The sequence below is a fragment of the Cantharellus anzutake genome (genome assembly GCF_015039405.1).
Source record: "Cantharellus anzutake strain C23 chromosome Unknown EI90scaffold_8, whole genome shotgun sequence".
Taxonomy (NCBI): domain Eukaryota; kingdom Fungi; phylum Basidiomycota; class Agaricomycetes; order Cantharellales; family Hydnaceae; genus Cantharellus; species Cantharellus anzutake.
Window position 1 is genome coordinate 37,364 of NW_024066958.1, and position 18,003 is coordinate 55,366.

Genomic DNA, 18,003 nt, shown 5'->3' on the forward strand with positions numbered 1-18,003 from the left:
GGAAAAGTTTATTTTGTGTCCTACTATTGGACGGAGGAGAAACAGGAAGAGAGGAAGAAGAAGAGAAGCGGAGAGAGGTGGATCGATCTACGGAAGTAGTCGGAGGGGGCGGAGGAGAGAGTGGTACATCAGCAACACTATCTACAACGGGTAGAACATTGCCCGAAGGGTCAACATTAAAAGGAGAAAATAGACCATTTGAAAGAGAGAAGGAAACGGGAATGTGGAGGGAGGATAAGTCGGAAATGGAAGACGCGTTTAAACGCACTTCTTTGAGTGCACGGAAGGAAGGATCGCAACCCCCGGTCCGTGCAGAGTCCACGGGGGTGCGGACTAATTTTTTGCTTCTGCGGAAGCGGATCCTTGCTCCTTGGTCTGGGCCGAACGGGCCTTAGAGGTGCGAGAAGAAGACTTGGGACAATCCTTGACCATATGGCCAGACTGACCGCAGAACATACATAGTTTCTCGTCGAGACGACGCTTACGCTCTTGTGGTGTGAGCTTACCGTTGTCTCCGAGTTTAGACGAGAGGTCCGGTTTAGCGGAGCTGGCCTCGGACTTCTTATTGTCCTTCGGAGGCCTACTACCGGAAACCGAGTTGAAAGAGGAGGAGGAAGGGACGGGGTCGGAACGAGAAGCGGCGGTGGACTTGTCGAAAACATTAGAGGAAGAGGGTTTCGCGTGACGTGTAACTTCCGATTTACACTCCCAATAGCGTGCATCGAGAGTTTGGGAAAGGGTGCGAAGCTCAGAGAGAGTAGAGGGTTTACCTACTCTGGCAATATCATCCTTGATACGTTCCGGCAATCCGTTATAGAAGAAACGACGAAGCACGGCTTCTCCGTAACCGTGAAGTTGGGAGGCGTGTCGATTGAACTCGACGACGTATTTGTTGATGTGGTGCCCGTCCTTCATGTCCAGTGTCATCAGTTGAACCTCGGCATCGCCCACAGGATCGTGAGGGCCGAAGTTAGTTTGAAGTTCATTAACGAACTCTTGATAGTCGTTCATCCATCGCGGACGAAGCGTGGAATTCTGGTCGAATAACAGGTCCGGCTCGAACCAATCGAGGGCCATTCCCTTGAGGTAGGACTGCGCAAATATGACTTTAGCGTGGTCGCTAGCGAAAGCGAGGGGACGGTCCTGGAAGTTGAGCTCGCATTGGACCAAGAATACTCGGAGTTCTCGGGGATCCTTTCCGTTGAACTGTTCGGGTTTGCGGACCTTGGTCCGGAGAGCAGAAGATGGTCGTCGTCGTTGTCGTCCGGTGTGACGAGCCAGACTGGCAATGGCTTGGGCCAATTGTGTAATGGCCACGTTGGAGGTGGGTTCGGGATCGTCGGTGGTTGGGACAGTGGGAATGGGAGGATCAGCAGGAGGAGGGTCGACGAAGTCGGGGACCTCGGAACCGAGTCCAAAGAAGTGGGCGGGATCTATGGGTTGTTCCGTGGTGTCTCCGAAGTCGGAGTCTGCGACTGGTGATCGATTCCTAACGGGGCGCATGATCGGAGTCGATGGGAGAGGGGTTTCAAGGTTAGAAAAGCTTCGAAACTCAACTGGGTTTCTCACCAATCGACTAGGACCAGGCTGAGAGGGTTCTGGGGAAGGTGAAGCGGAGTTGGGGACTAATGTGCGTAGTTGCGAACGAGTGCAAAGGACTTTTGGTGCCATACAAGACGTGTACTAGTCAGGGAGTAGAAAAATACTGTCAGAGACCAGACTTGAGACGAAAGAATGTCTCCGTAACGGAGGGCTTCGGCCTCAGCGACTTCTGCCAGGAGCGCTGTGCCTAGTGACACGTCCGTGCCCTAACTTACTGACTGGCAATTAGAACCTAGGGGGAACTCTAGTTGATTTTTCTACTGGGGCGTAACCTATGTACAAGTGGGATATATATATGGTTACAGCGGGGACGGTTCCGCAATTGGCGGAGCCGAACGGAGCGGAGCTAACGGGGTTTAACCATTAGCCGACTGAATATTACCGACGAGTCGGTTCACGGGGTTAGCGGAAAGGCAGGCGATAACCCAGAAACGGAAAGGAGGGATAAGCCCGAAGGTGGACTCTGCAGGGCAGGCGAGTGTATTGCTCAGCGGAGGCGGGGGTGCGCTAGCGGACGTCGGAGCTGTCCGGAAGTCTTCGGGGCTCTGTACTTAGGGAGGCGTAGGTAATAAGTTGAAATGAGGGGGTGGTGACCATCGAGGGGTGCCGAGAGGATTGCGGAATATGGGAGCTCCGAGGTTAGTGAAGGAGGAGCGGAGTTAGACCGGAGGGAACGGAGGGACCGGAAGTCGATGGCTGGGAATGGATATGACAATAGGGAATAACGTGTACCATCTGCAATTGCCCCCCTCCTACATGAGGTTACATCCAGTGTTCAACGTTAACCTGCTCGAGCATTACATCCACCTGGAAGAGTGGGCAAAATGACTAAGGTTGGAGCACCCTTCCTGGGAAGCCTTGTCCTTGCTTGCCGAAGACAACCCATTAAACATCAAGAAAATCTTGGATGTACGAAAAGTGGGCAGACTTTTCGAGTACCTGTTGGAACAATCAGATAAACCCAGCTCAGAAACATCCTGGTTCATGCTCAACGACATTCCGGACACCTATAACGAACTGTTAGAAACTTTCCACTGTTGACATACGAAACTACCACAGCCACGGAGAATTTTCCCAGACATGAAACCGACATCTGAGCGATCACACAACATTTTGGCTCCTGCTCCTCCCCTGCAACCAATGGATAGACCCAGCAACGTGTACACACTGCCGCCTCAGACGACTTTATGCTCGGGTCACATATCTCACCCCATCAACAAAGATAGAACCACGAATTCGATCATGAGTTAGGCCACACATTCTGAGAAGGGGAAGATAATGTTATGGTTCGACGTAACACCGACAGATCTAGTTCAGACCCGAGCATCTCGCCCAATAATCCAGCCTAGTTTATAAGCGGACCACATTTGCCTAGTCAGAACTGTTACACGATGTGTATATAATGCAGTTGACTGTCAGGGTTCAGCACCCTGCCTTAGGGTGCCCCGGACTCCCCACCTACTTTACCCCCTTTTATTCTTTGACTGTTGCCTTGTTGTTGCCTTTGTGTGTTGTGTACACGCGCGCACGGGATAGCGCGGGAACTTTCTGAGCGAGCAGCTCGCCCAGAATGTTCCCACGGGTCACAGCCACAGTTCTGGGCGAGCAACTCGCCCAGAACGTTCCCACGCTTACTGGGCACTGCCACCTGGATGTTCCCTCCGGGTCACACTACACAACTCTAGGAGCTGTATAGTTGTGGGCATGTGACCCATTCCTTTATATAGCAACCATGCGGGGAGATGAGACCTTTACCCTTCTTCTCATCTCATGCCCCGCATAGGCAAGTGTATATATTCCCTTTCTTTTACTATACATCTCATGCCCCACATAGTGTGAGGACAGGTTAGATGGGGGCTGAGGTCAGGGAGCCTCCGAGTCCGAGGCCGGGCCCTGACATTGACCAGTAAGGAGTAGTCCCTTAACTGGTCAACGCAGGTTACCCACCTCAATTTGACTTCAGCTCCTAGTTTTGTTCTCGTGATCTGAGCTCTCTTGCTTCCATCTCGTTTGATCCTAAGTCCTAGCTCCATGAGGCCCGTAACAAATTACCCATCCTTCTATATACATAACCTTCAGTCTACATAATACCATTATTCAGTTAATTCTAATATAGTTTACAAGCGAAGGTTGATGTGTTTTGAGGGTGATGGTGTGGCCATGTGAGGTCTCAGTGGGGTAGCTCAGCACACAGAGCCATAAGTGATACAAAGATGTGTATTTTATGGTGTGTGTAAGCAGTTAACAGAAGTTACCGCTTACCCACATGACTATATGTATCTTGTCTACTATATATAAAGAGCGCAGACATGCTCCACAAATCGCGAATGCCGATTGGTTGGAGTGAGGTCTCACACACTCTCATTGGATGAAGGTGCTTACTTCAGCTCCCATTTGGGATGCACTTGCTTAGCTCATCGCCCCTTTAGGGCTCTTCCTCACCCATTTTGGTTCTGCTTGCTTAGATCATCACCGATTTGGGATCTGGTCGCTTAAGTCATCGCCCGTTTGGGGCCAGCCAGCTAGCTTATCTCATCTCCAGTTGTGTTTGAGTTTCCTGACCAGCCCAAATGTGTCAGCTATCTCATCAATGCACACTTCTTCACATGCTGCTCCAACCTCTTCACCTGATCTGTTGTCTAGAGTGCGACATCGCAATGATGCGACTATCAATCCTGATTGACAACAACAAGCCCAGCATGGCTAATGTTGTACACTCTGCACTGCTACCTTGAGTCTAACATGGCGAACACACTCCACATCCGTTTGTAAACCATGCCCATTCTTCATAACATTGTACGCTCCTGGAGTACTGCACAATTCAAAGGTTTCACGGAGTGTGAAACATGATGATAAAAGAAACCCCATGTACCCACCTTTTTATGACTGTCAGAGTCGTCGTTGAGGGGCAAGATTTTCATTTGATGTGAGGTCATGTCAAGCCCTGAAAGTGCACTCTAAAGCCATGGAATGATATAGGTATATACCATGGATGTGAGACAAGTGAACACAACCGGAATGATGCTGGGTGCCCGGCTAGCCAATGAGCATCACGAAAATCGGACTGGCGCTCTGTAGGGAATGGATGTGTGGTGATGCATGCTGTGCACACTTTCTTTATTCATTGTTTATTACTCTTTATTTCTCGATGTAAACAATGTATATAAATTGCGGGGAAGGGTGAAACAGGTTTTCACTCTTCTCCTCCCCTGTCGAAATTACAGCTCTATACTGCCTAATTCCTGACAGCTTGAGGATAGCAGGAGTCAACACCAAGGTCGGAACCTCAACCGACCTTACACGCTCCCACATGGTCCAGATGCTCCCAGGTGCTCTGGAGCCTCCGGAGTGCTCTGGACCAGGGGACCTTGCTCTAGTTGCCTGTCCGATTTTCGTGATGAGAGAGCAAGAACGTGCTTCAATGCACTGTTGAGACTCTGTACATTGAACGATTCCAGGGGGTTGTGTCATTGCAATCATTGGGTAAGTGTGTCGACCAAGGTATAACCTGGTCATTACATGACGTGTCAAATGAAAGAAAACACAGTCAAAGTGTCAATGAGCATGGGTGTCACTAATCCAATAGTAGTTAGATGGAAGGTAAACAACTTGGCCGCATTCATCGTGAACAAATTGATGTCAAAACATACCACTTAGCCGAAAGAAAGCTGATCTGTTCTGAACATGCACAGGAGACTCTCCAACACCAATGAAAGTCAATCGAATTCCATCTCAAATCTGTCACAACTCGAGGTCAAGGCTAAAACCTTAAATCCAATCAGAGAGCGAGAAAACGGTGGTCCAGCTGAAAAAAAGAACACAGCCGTAGGTTCGCCTGATCTTGTAATTACATATGGCTCGGGGTTCGGGGCTATTGCCCTGACAGGCCAGGATTGAAACAAATATTGCTTATGTAAGCGTCACCAGGCTCTAACCTGGTTTGCCGACCCCACCTGAGGTGGCAATCTCTGCACTAACACAGATGCATCGACCTCACCTCCACGGAAGGTCCAGCCTTCCCCCACAAACCCCCAGGCAATCTTGCCCGCGAAAGCTACGGGGGTTCCACCAAAAAAAAGAAAGAAAAGCCTAGTCACAAGCAAGGTCAAGGCTGCGCAGCAGCCATTTCTAGTGGCTAATGGGTTCATAATAGAGTCAACTCATCCTTGCCTGGCCTGCGTGACCGTGGGAAACAGGCCATCACGGCTCGTGTAACTGCGTCCGCATGCTCAAGAACCCGGACTCTGGTTCCACGCTCAACTTTTGTCGGAGGGATGCTTGGCGACTTCAAGTCAGTGGTCACCTCTCAGCCGTTCTTTTTGGGACCACTTACTTTGACTCGATACGCTCCAAATGAGCCTATTGCTCGGCAGAAACCTCATGGGCTTGGGCATGTTACATAAGAAAGTTAACGCTCCTGTCTCGACGGAACGGCACGCTGGACAGAGCTTCTTGAAATTAGTCTCCGAGTTTCAAGGAGACCAGCAGAGGACATTGAGGACACCTGGGGGCTTTGTCCGGCGTTCCTGATGAAGAGCAAACAGAAACAAGTCGGCTACTAGGAGGCTGTCCTTGCGCGGACAACATGTCATTATTGGGGTCACATAATAGGTTCTATATCTCCCTCGTAGGTAAATCCTACAGAAGAACAGACCTGGGCGTCCTGAGGCGGGCGTTTTGAGAAACAGGGCGTAGGCTCGAGGGCGTCGTACTACGCGCATGACATAATGCTACCTCGGGCTGCCAGATCGGTGGTGCTGCTGGAGTGTCAACAACTGAATGACCAATCATGAGCGCTTGAGGCAGTTAGCGGGTTGAAGTTGCGTCTTTCGAACGCTTTGGCTACAGCAGGAGGCACGAAGGAAGTGGAGGGTTGGAAACCTTTTCCCGAGAATTTCGTCCGTGGTTACTGAAGTGGCTGGTCGCTCAAGGGTCACTTGGCTTCCATCGTTAGATCTAGCTTCAGGCTTGATTTAGTAGTTTCGCACGGATTTTAGACGCCGCCCATCCGCTGCGGAGTTGAGTCCATACGGACCTGGGTGTCCCGTTCCGCCAAGATGTCATCCGCAATTTGATCGCACATATATCGGGAATAACTCGATGATCGACGTTTTTAGGGAGCGCTTATTGCTTACTTAACATGAGCGGAGTTACTATGTATAGCCGCATTTAGTCAGAGTAGTGGACGCTGGGGCCCCTCCCTACCTCTTTGGTGGAATCTGTGCTTTTGTCGCCATGTATGGCTGGTCCGGGTCGTACTCCTGTATACACTCGTGTCAACATGGGGTCCAGCCCCTGCATCACTGAGAAAATCTGGTTGAAAAATCCACTCCTATCCGCACAGCTGATCCATCCTCTGCAGTCGATGAGGGAATTTGGTTGGGAAAAGTCCACTCCTGCCGGCATGGCAGGTCTGGTCCCGCTCCTGTCAGCGCGGCTGCTCCCACCCTTTCCGTCATTGGTTAGAAAAGTCCTCTCCTGTCAGCATGGCTGATCCGTCATTGAGGGAATTTGGTTGGAAAAGCTCTCTCCTGTCAGCATGGCTCGTCTGGTCCCTGCGACAATTTGGCTAAAACAACTCCACTCCTGTCAGCACGGCCGTCATTGTGAGATTTGGGTAAACAAAAAGCATGGCTGGCCCGGTCCCTGTGACATTGAGAGAATTTATTCAAAAAAGTCTACTCCTATCAGCGTCCCTCGTCTGGCTATTGTACCATTGAGAGAGTTTAGTCCTTCCTGTCGGCATGGCTGGTCCGGCCTCGACCTCTATATCTTGGGGGCTGGTCACCCTGTACAAGTCCCCGCGTGCTCCTCACTCTCGTGCCTCTTGCAGGCTTGCCAAAGATGCTGCTTAAATCAATCTTGGCTCTCCCAACCTTACTCGGTGATCTTCTATCATGGGGGTATTCGCTTAGAGTGCCCGAGCAGCAAACCCTCCAAGTCCATCAGTCACCAAAGCGCGTAGCTGTCATAGGTGCTGGAACGTCAGGCCTCTCGTTCCTCAAAGTCGTCAAAGACTATAAAGAGGAGTATGATCTCGACTGGGACGTCGTCCTGTTCGAGAAACGTCACGATGTAGGCGGCATATGGTAAGTGCAACATCTCTTATCACGAGTTCCTATGTCTTGCTGATCTGTAAGAACTTGACCCCAAAGGCTTAAACAAGAGGAAAAACCTGGACCTGATAGGGCTTCCTCAGGCTGTCTACCGGAGACTCCGCTTTACCCTGGGGTTTCTACGAGCACGCCAAATCCTTATAGTAAGTCAGCGCACTGGCACCTCCGCAATATGAAACTAACGCGATCGTCTCATCAGATACCCTTCCTGGCCTTCCCTTCCCGCCCGGGTTCGACTTGTATCTGCCGGAGCAGGAGATGTACAACTACCACAGAAATCTCTTCGAGATCGTTCTTAAAAAAGACTTCGAACAAAAAATCAAGTGGCAGCATGAGGTCACTAAGGCTCGCTGGGTCGGTACTGCTGAGAGTGGTCAATGGGAACTAACCATCCAAACGCCGAAAAGCGGCGGATCGGCGCAACGTTTTCGTTCTTCGTTCTCTGCTGCGTGTACCCCGGAGTCGGGAAAGGAGACCATACAAGAGAAATTCGATCATCTCATTGTCGCCGTTGGTCAAACCGCGTACCCTCGAACAGATAAACCCCCTGGAATGGACAAGTGGCTTTCGAAAAATTATGAAAACTCAACGCTTCCGAGGCAAATACAACATTCGATGTACTACATGAGCCCAAAATCTTACGCTGGTCGCACCGTTCTTGTCGCGGGGGCTGGTGGCGCTGGCGAGGATGTTGCACGGGACGTTCGCCGACGCGCTAAAAAGGTACGGGCCCCGTTTCCATTTCCACTTTGTTCGTCATTGTCTCCCATTGTAACTCAGTTTTGTCGGTGGTAGGTCTATATTGCACGATCGTCAACGAACCCGTGCCCGCGTGCTAGTGACCCTACCCCAGTGGGTCGATTAACACACTTCGAGGAGGATGCCGTCTGCTTCGACGGGGGAACCGGATGTAAGGACGACATCGATAGCGTTATTCTCGCAATTGGATACGAAACGAAAATCCCTTTCCTCATGACAGGAGGTGCGCTTATGGAGCATCGAGAGAGTGTGTCATGCGATACCAGCGATATTGACGATCCGAAGCTCTCGACCAACGGCAATTACATACGCCCGCTTTACAAACACACGATGAGTTTAAGCTCCGACTTCCCTCCTGACTCCCTTTTCATCCTTGGGCTACCAAGAGATTTTCCGCCTGCACTGTTAGCCGTTGCCCAGTCAATTTTCGCCACTCGAGTGATCAAGGACAAATCTTTGGTGGACAGAGACGCGCTCTTCCGGGAATTGGTGTATGAAGAGAAACGCCAATGTAGTAAGTGCGAAGGTCAAGAGGAGCGGTGCAAGTTTGATCCATTCCAGCTGGGACATCGACTCGTTGAGGTTGCGGAGCGGGACGAATTCAACGTCCTCATGAACGGTCTGATAGATGTTCTCAAACAGAAATGTGCGACGGAGTTGCCACCATTGCCCGGAACCGGAGATCGGTTCGTCGATGATCGGAGGCTTAGAGTGAATCGTAGGAGTATGATTCCAAGGATCAAATGCTACTGGGACAACCTTGAGGACGATGAGAGGGAGAAGCTTCTTAAGGGGAGGGTGAATGAGGATGCTTGGTTTAAACTAGTTAATGATTTGATAGTCCTTTCCGATCCGATGAATCAGTGCAAAAAAGCAACGGGGGGCATCCAGGATGTTTAGCGTAACACCCCCGCACCTGCATTTGACACGGGGAGAACGCCCCCTTGCTCTTTCTTTTGCCATTATGATCTCGTCCCCATATGTACATAAATGTACTTATACTTGACATATGCATGCATGTGTCCTGAAAGCCCAATGCCATGGACCTTTGAAAATCTTATCCCTCCGGATATTTAGAGTCACTTATAGTATAGCTACTCATCTAGTAAGATGGTAGACGCATTGCAAGGAAAGAAAGATGCTGCAGACGAACATAAAGAGCGGCAGCTAGAGGACCCCGAGGGGTCGGAATATATAATTCCAGCTGTATATACTGGACCAAACGAGTTAAACTTCAAATTAAACCTCCAACAGCTGAACGTACCTCAGTTAGGCAGTGGCTGGGTAATGAGGATTTTAGTTGTGGGCGGCGCGTTGAGACTTCTATTTCCTTCGTCGTTTTGAACGGGTGGCTAGTGAGACCAGCCAATACAAAAAGAAACTCAAAAAAAACACACCGGAAACCAACAAGGGACAACACACAAGAGTGCAATGCCATGCCTGGGAGGAGGGAAAGACGGTATCAAGACAGATGAAACAGTCGAAGGCCCTCCATTTTCCTGAGTAGTGAGGGCGTCTCAGGGTGGCGCAAGAGACGCACTAGGGGCACGATCTTGGAGGGAAGCAAGGCCAGGCCTGATACTCGTACTCTGGTATGGCAGGGGACACATTTCTATCCAAGGATGTCGCACAGGGAAGCAGTTTGCAAGTGGCACGCTGGAAGGAAAAGGTCCAATCCTGCCAAGCACAGGGCCCCTGTTAGAACCGGTGAGAACAGATCGAGTGGCCGATATTTTGACCGCGAGGCTTATATTAATGAGCAGCTGGGTTGGGAAACACTGAGAGAGTGTCCCCACAAAATAAGTATCAGAGCAGAATGCGGTTGTGGCTCGAAAACGAGAAACACTATATGGCACATTCAATTTGGTCCGGGCAGTTTTCCCACGTAAGCTCCTATCTTCCAAGCACTATCATGGTTGTTTACAGAGCTTAGCTTGCCGCAAATTTAGTTCTTGTTTCTCGATGAAGTGGATGGTGGATATTTTAATGTCCCTGACAATCCCGGAATTGCTCCGGAACACTGCAGGGAATGTTCAGCTACCTGTTAAAGCTGGAAAGGAAGTCGTCATTTCACCTAAGAGGATAGTTGTCGTGGGCGGTGGTGCCGCTGGAATTAGCTTTTTGAAAGTGGTCCGAGAATTCCAGGAGCAACAGAAGGATTTAAACTGGGATGTTGTACTGTACGAGCACCGGGATGATATCGGTGGTATATGGTAGGTTCTGCATCTTCTCCCTCCATTTGTTCTCGTCCTTGTCTCAATCCTTCTCCGGTAGGTACGAGCAAAAGAACAAGCCCGATCCACCTATACTGCCTGAGTCGAGTATATATTCCCGTTTACGAACAAACACCCCGCACCCTCACAGTCAGTCTTCAGCTCTTCGCGATCTAGGATAATTACTGACACGATGGAAACGCGCAGACACCTACTATAAATTCCCATTTCCCCCTGGTACGGATCTATACCCTATTCACACCAAGCTGCATGAGTACATGAAGTCAGTCGCCTCACACTTCAAACTCGAGTCTGCTGTACGCTTGAGACATAACGTAACATCTGCCCAATGGATCGGTAATTCGACACAGGGATACTGGCGCCTTAGAATTGAACGACCAATCACATATCAAGAATCTAGCGATTGGCATTCTTTCAGTCCGTTGAATCAACAGATCATCCCCAAAGATGCAACGCATGAAACTATCTTCGAGAATTTCGACCATCTTATTGTTGCCACTGGTCGGTATCACTTCCCTCACGAAGGGAACTTCCCAGGGAGGGAGACATGGCTGGCACATAGAAATAACTTGTCGAACGGGTCTCGGGACATCCGCCACTCCATTTGGTATGAAGACGCTACTCCGTATGTGAACAAAACCGCTCTCGTGGTCGGAGGCGGCGCGAGTGCCCAAGATATTACCAGGTTTGTAGCTGAGGTAGCGTCAAAGGAAAGAATGCGTTCCTTGAAAATGTCATTTACATATTGCTGATATTTGTCTCGTAGGTGTATCAATCTATATCGAAGAAAAGTATTTACCCACCTGGTGGTGACATAATACGGAAAGCACGGCTTTCCCACTTCACTCGCGATGCGGTCCACTTCGAGGATGGATCGTTTGAAACGGATATCGATTCGGTTATTCTCGCTACCGGCTATGAGCTGAGGGTGCCTTTTCTCGAAGTGGGCGGCTCGCTCATTTACGATCCAACAGTCACGTCACGAAATACGACCCACATACACCCACCCCCGCACCTACCTCTCACCTCCAATGGTCCTTACGTGAGACCGCTTTATAGACATACTATGAGCCTTAGCTCGCAATTCCCACCTACCGCGTTGTTTGTCTTGTCCTTCGCCCGACATCCCCCACCACAAGCAACTGCTGTTGCACAGAGTATATTTGCAACGCGCCTTATCGCCAATCCCGCACTTGTTGATCCTCACAGGATCAAGCTTCTAAGGGAACTTGAAGAATACGAGGAACGGCTGCGTAATATTGGTCTTAATCCCGATGTAAGCGGCCATCGGTTGGTTGATTGGAATCATGACTATCAGGAAAGTAGCAACTTTCAAGAAAGTCTCATTAATTTCCTAATGGAAAGGAACGTTACTCGACTCCCTCTTCGAGGAAGTAATCATACATATGTAGAAGACTGGCGGAGAAGGATGGATACGAATCCTTCGTTGGTTGTCACCAATAAAAACTGGCTAGAACTAGAGGCTCGTGGAGAGACCGAGGCGCTTTTACGAGGGAGGGAAAAGGAGGAAGATTGGATCGAGCTTTTGGACTGTTTGAGGGCCCTGGATGGGACGAAACAACCTACTTGCCAGGCATCAACACCCTTGCAGCCTGCTTACATCTCATCTGGTCATAACAGCTGTGTCGTCGAAAGAAGATAATTTCCGGTTGGAATGGGATGGTCGTTTTATTCAAGGTATTTGTAACCGGAAATGACGTCAACGGGTTCAGGATATATACACCTCAATCTGAAAGTCACTAGGTTCACTTATGCAGTCTTGGGGACAAGTTTCTGTGACGGTGGGAGGTATCTTGTGTTGGGAATTCAACAGCTACTTAGGGCGCTTAGAGTGGCTATGGGCTTAAGGTGGTGTGGCCAGAACTTTATTCAATTGCCGCGCCCCACGCGTCTTGATAATCGCTTGGATCGACCTCAGCGCGCTAACATAAATGCCGTGCATTTTACTCGTTCTACGCCTCCCTCAGTGAAGCTGAGGTGTGAGCGACATTCTAATTTGTTATGATTTTTACTAACAAAGTCATGTACGATACTTCGATACTTCGCGATCCAGTCTTTATCACAGATTTTGAGCCTATGTCTACCGAACGACGTTGTTAGGTCTAATCTCAACAACGGACCTGGGTGACTCGCCGTTGAATGGTACCCAACTTTCTCGATCTTTGGGATGTAGTCGATCCCGATCGCCAGACCTCTACGCGCCTGACCCGTCTAGTCTCGGTCTTCCCAGTCTTAATCCTCTCAGTCCGTTACTTCCGCCAAGCCCGATCCAGCTGTAGAATGGGATAGGAAGAACCGAAAAGCCCTTTCCCAAATCAGTCTCGTTGTTGAAGACACCCCTCTTGCTATCGTTGAAGAGAAGGACACTAAGCCCATGGAGCCCCAGATCGATCAAATGCGTGAAATGCGCACGCAAATGGCCACAGAGATCAAGAGAGTCAACCACCATTCTACAGCGAGTCGCCCATGTACGGTAATTGCGACCAAGCGTTTTGATGTTGAGGTCGGACTTGACAACGTCATTGGTAGTGTCGTCAGACAGGTGGGCTCGAAACCTATAATAAGGACTAGATCGCGAACCCAGCTCCACGTCAGCGAACTGAGGGACGAGTAAAGTGCACGATATTTATGTTAGAACGCTGAGGTCCAAGCGCGTAGTGGGTAAGGCCAAAGCTGGCGAAAGTGAATCAAAACGAGCACCAAAGCGCGGCGTAAGGATTGAACGAAGAATAAAAGAAAGTAATATTCTGGCCACACCACAAACCCATAGTGGCCGAAAGTCATAGTTCGCGATCTGGGTACATTGGCAAATGCACAGTTCACTGACGTGAAGCTGAGTTCCCGACATCTTGATTGTGCTTGATAAGTATGCTCAATATCTGTGACCGATGCAGATTCGCTTTCCTTGTGGCTAAATTCGATCTCCTTACTAGCGGGTTATCGGAACTTCCTTGCACACTGACTGCCCACATTTCCAAGTCTCGCGAGGATAAACGACATCCATTGTTGCGGTGCACGTGAAGGCACCATTGTTCAGCTGACGGGTCTCCGCAAGGAGTTTCCCACTCCGCACAGCTGGGGAAATTGCATCCGATATCTAAGGTATAAAGACTTACAACTGATAACGTCTCCGAAACATCCTCAATCCTCATTGACCCTCTGAATACTCAACGATTAATGTCCTCCCTTCCTCCCAGACCTGTGGGTTATTTGATTGCCTATCTTCGCGCCGTGCGTTTGTCTTGGTTCCTGAACTATGGCATGTGTTCAGGATCGTGCCGGCAATGCCGCTTCAACGCTAAATCGCTTTGCGAAGCGCGACCCCCAGCTTTATCCGGCAAGTGACAGGATGTAGGTCTCTCATCATGGAATCTGACCTATTAATGGGGCCCTGTAGTTATTCGGTATCATGCTCGGAGTTCTGGGTGTAGCTGGATACTTCATGGCCAACAAGGGAGCCAAAGAGCACGCCAATCCGAATCGCAATCTTCGTCAAACTTCGAAATCTGAGAAACAAAAAGTATTTGGTGCAAAGACCCAGGACTGGAAGGAGCATTACCGAAGGACGCGCGGTGAAGAAGGCGCTGACCTGGAATAATTCATTCAGTTGCACTTGATTCAAAAGTCAGTCATTGTTTTCGACGTACTCAGGTGTTCACGCTGAGGGCACCAATTCGCGGACTCAGCTTTCCCAAATGTTGTGAAATTTTTAATGTCTGTCGACGCTTGTAAGACATCTGTAGCATATTCTGGTTGTCCAATCTTGTAGTAGTCAACTTTACCGGTAATGGAGTGTGTTATACACGCCAGTGGATGTCGGGCCATATGACGTCATTGATAATTTCTAACCCTCAAAACTCGGGTACACTAGCTCCAGACGCATCCACGAGCAATGACGACTGGGTACGAGTCTGGGCACGTTCTACTTATGAACCCAGCCGCTGCCTTGCTCAGTGAACTTCTATCCTGGGGATATTCGCTTAGAGTGCCCGAGCAGCAAACCCTCCGAGTCCATCGGTCACCAAAGCGCGTAGCTGTCATTGGTGCCGGAACATCAGGTCTCTCGTTCCTCAAAGTCGTCAAAGACTATAAAAGGGGGTATGATCTCGACTGGGACATCGTCCTGTTTGAGAAACGTCACGATGTAGGCGACCATAAAAAGAGAGCGAGCTCAAAGAAGACTTTGAACAAAAAATCAAATGGCAGCCTAAGGCTCGCTGCCCATTGAAAAAAAAAAGGTCGTTCAACAAGCTTCCACCTCATTCAATGTTCCTCAATTTTGGCGACTTCCGCCTTGACATACGCAACAATCTCCTGCATCTTGTTGAATCCAGCCGGAGACAGGATGTCTAAATCCCACCCCCCCTCCAAGAAGTCGGGTGGCAAAACACAGGGGCGGTCGACAAAGCGAGGTGTAATATTGCCCGTGTCCCTGTGGCCACAATAAATACGAAGGGAAGTACCGAGCAGGCTCAACCCATACAGGCGAGGAATAGGGCAATGGCGAAGCAACTCATCGTACCGTTGGCGTATCTGGGCATCCGCCTTCAGGCGCGTACTAAGCCCGTCGGATCTGTCGTCTTTGATCTCCGCAATGAGAACTGGCTTCTGTTGTGCAGTGGTAATCACATAAAAGACAACAAAATCTACCGGATCATGCGCAAGAATCTCATCGAGGGTGGACTGCGGGCAAAGGAGGAGGGTGAAGGACTCTTTAGTGAGAGAGTAATTAAGGAGCGTGTTATAAGGCCCAGGATAGCGAGATCGGTGGGACCCGTTTTGTTGACGAACGACTTCGAAGAAGTTGAGTAAAAATTCTGGCCAGCTTGTGTCAGTGGAAAAAGGCATGATCCTAACATGCTTGCATCAGTAGCGACACACCGAGCTGCAAGTTAAGAGTTATACCGAGTACGAGGAAGTGGCCTTTAAGCACGAGAAAGGTGACAGCCGCAGCAAGGAACACGTGAATCCGTTGTTTGCCTCACTGTAACTTGTAAGTTATGTCCTTAACAATCTGATTGTTATATGAGATCGATATTCATTCTGTTTTCCATCGATCACTGATGCCTGAGATTGCGGCTATCTGCCATGGTTTGTGAAATTGACGTCCGGCCGAAGGTAGTTCTCAAATTTTTAACGTTTGTCGACGCTTGTGAGACATCTGTAGCATATTCTGAAATCCAATCTTGTAGTTTACCAGTTATGAAGCGTCGCTGGCGCACGTATGCCTCATATGACGTCATTGACAATTTTTTTTAACCCTCAAAGCTCCAGACGCGTCTACGAGCAATGACCGAGTCTGGGCACACTCTACTGACCGAGGGTTGGCCGGTTGCGAGTTGCTTGGTGACATCAATACATTCATGCCTCTCACTGGGGAATCTTTTATTATTCATCCGAGGGGGAGGAAGTGGTTGCCGCTATTGAGTCAATTAAGAAGTATCAAACAGTCCCGTACGAAACCCTGAAACGTTGTTGGCCAGGCGAGTTTCGTGGGAGCATTCTGGGCAGATTTGAAGGTGGATTAGTAATTATAGCGGACCGTTCCCTCCCTCTTTCTTTATGTCCTCATGAAGCTTCCACACATGGAATTGGCACAGGTCCCAGAGCACTTAGTCAGGGCTTGTGCCGAAATTGCAGACACCCACAATCCATTTCCCGAGCCACTCATCCAACGCCTGCTGTCGATTGTCCAGGAGGGAGTGCTCGATCTTAGCAACGTCTCAATTATACTCATAGAAGTCATTCAAGCGGTCCGTGACATCCCTGTTTTGGTACAAAATACTCATTATCTCAACCTCTCGACCTGGATGAATCCAGAGGGAGGATTGGTAAAACCTGCTGATCTTGTGGCGTTGGGGCAATGCTTCCCGCAGCTCCTCTGCGTAAATGCCATAGGGAATCAGCATTTCGATTCTGCCTTAGTCTCAGGATGGTACGGAAGCGATCGTCCCTCATTTTCCATACTTCGATACGAGAAGATGTGCGACTGTAAGTCGGTCGCCGCGGACGTTGCCTTCCGCCGAGCCCACACAACGTGGGGCACAGCCAGTTGCTACGAGCTTTTGAGACTTTATAAGGTCCAGGCGTCTCATCCGCCCCCATTTCGCATTTTTATTCGGTCACATTCGTTTCGGAACGGAGAGTGGAGTTGCATCATTGGGTCAACCCTGGCCACCGTGGATAATTCCACGATTCCAGTTCTGATGCCTGCTAGGATTGTCAATCACACACTTTCACCGACTGGTTGGACACTTGTGATGAATGGCCCACCGTGGGGAGAAAATTCGCCGTCAAGCCGTCCATGTGTGCACCGTGCTTTTGCATATTATGCTTCCGAAGCTGGCGAGCCCGAAGTTATGGGATTTGATGACTTTCTGTCATCACTTGATGTCGGCAAAGTGACCGACTCAGACGCTGAAAGTCGTCTCGGATATTCAAAAAAAATTAAATCGATGAAATTACTTACAAGAAATCAAGTGAAGAGTCTCCTTGCTCTTCCAAATTCGCAATGGAAGGGAGCAATGCCTTCCATGGCCATTGTCTGTATTCCAACATCAAATGCCTGATTTTTTCCTATATCAGTCTCCCCCTTGTCCGTTGTATCATGTCCCTTGGGGTGTACGCACGTATGTGCCATATTTTTCTTTCAACTTTTGACAATGTAGTCATGAATGGGATACTTCAAGCGCGCTCAGTAACCTTTTGGGCCAGGAGGATAAGGTGGAATAGCTAAATGATGACAAAAGCCACCCAAGAACTTGATGGAGTGCCAATGGCACGCCGCTATATACATCTGAAATGAGGAGATATGGTGTGTCAGGAGGTTGGCCCGATATAGAGGGATGCTCTCTGCACGAAGGGTCGATGATGGATAAGCAAACCAAAAGCCTAGCCCACAATGTCCGAATGACCACATGGTGAGCTCATACGAACTACCGGAACGGCCCTCCATATATCAGGTTAGTCTTTGAACCTCGCGAAGAAGACTACCGAATGTGTACAACTCCATTCCCCTGGAGGGAGGTGCTCACTCCGAAAAGTTACGCGCGCCCTAGGAGCTAGCGTGCGGCGTGGTGATCTGCTCAGGAAACGCCCGCTCTCTAATGACCGTGCTCCGAATCAGCATGGCCGAAACCGCGCCGCGAGGTAACGAAGGACTTCCGGTCAACTGACCACAGAGAATCCGACCTCCAATCTTTTTAGGGCAACGCTGGCCTGTAGCCGTACTATGCTGACTATCTCTCCTGGTCCTGATGTCCAACAATCTC

General features: G+C 49.6%; 5 protein-coding genes across 5 annotated transcripts; 3 read left to right on the forward strand and 2 right to left on the reverse strand.

The window, feature by feature from the left end:
- Nucleotides 1-2,469: 2,469 nt before the first annotated feature.
- On the forward strand, nucleotides 2,470-2,643 carry EI90DRAFT_2908965 (uncharacterized protein; the record flags this gene model as incomplete). The annotated part of the gene is made up of 1 exon (XM_039054354.1): nucleotides 2,470-2,643. A coding segment is annotated over one exon (174 nt), but the record flags the coding sequence as incomplete, so codon positions are not given.
- A 2,818-nt stretch (nucleotides 2,644-5,461) lies between these two features.
- EI90DRAFT_2515877 (uncharacterized protein) lies at nucleotides 5,462-5,912 on the reverse strand. The gene has a single exon (XM_039053160.1). The coding sequence runs from the start codon at nucleotides 5,748-5,750 to the stop codon at nucleotides 5,523-5,525; it is 228 nt and encodes a 75-aa protein (XP_038920128.1). The 5' UTR covers nucleotides 5,751-5,912; the 3' UTR covers nucleotides 5,462-5,522.
- A 1,534-nt stretch (nucleotides 5,913-7,446) lies between these two features.
- Nucleotides 7,447-9,377, forward strand: EI90DRAFT_3118307 (uncharacterized protein; the record flags this gene model as incomplete). The annotated part of the gene is made up of 4 exons (XM_039063088.1): nucleotides 7,447-7,691; nucleotides 7,758-7,861; nucleotides 7,918-8,441; nucleotides 8,514-9,377. The coding sequence occupies 4 exons, from the start codon at nucleotides 7,447-7,449 to the stop codon at nucleotides 9,375-9,377; spliced, it is 1,737 nt and encodes a 578-aa protein (XP_038920129.1).
- Nucleotides 9,378-10,463: 1,086 nt separating this feature from the next.
- Nucleotides 10,464-12,374, forward strand: EI90DRAFT_3118308 (uncharacterized protein; the record flags this gene model as incomplete). Its single annotated transcript, XM_039063089.1, has 4 exons — nucleotides 10,464-10,690; nucleotides 10,752-10,840; nucleotides 10,898-11,409; nucleotides 11,478-12,374. 4 exons carry the CDS (start codon nucleotides 10,464-10,466, stop codon nucleotides 12,372-12,374), a joined length of 1,725 nt encoding a protein of 574 aa, XP_038920130.1.
- A 2,202-nt stretch (nucleotides 12,375-14,576) lies between these two features.
- On the reverse strand, nucleotides 14,577-15,645 carry EI90DRAFT_3040887 (uncharacterized protein). The gene has a single exon (XM_039059046.1). It carries the CDS (start codon nucleotides 15,578-15,580, stop codon nucleotides 14,996-14,998), a length of 585 nt encoding a protein of 194 aa, XP_038920131.1. The 5' UTR covers nucleotides 15,581-15,645; the 3' UTR covers nucleotides 14,577-14,995.
- Between the last annotated feature and the right edge of the window lie 2,358 nt (nucleotides 15,646-18,003).

What these genes read in the sequence shown, in the direction of transcription:
- EI90DRAFT_2515877 (XM_039053160.1), bottom strand. Translation starts at nt 5,750, where the DNA reads ATGAACCCATTAGCCACTAGAAATGGCTGCTGCGCAGCCTTGACCTTG.
- EI90DRAFT_3040887 (XM_039059046.1), bottom strand. Translation starts at nt 15,580, where the DNA reads ATGCCTTTTTCCACTGACACAAGCTGGCCAGAATTTTTACTCAACTTC.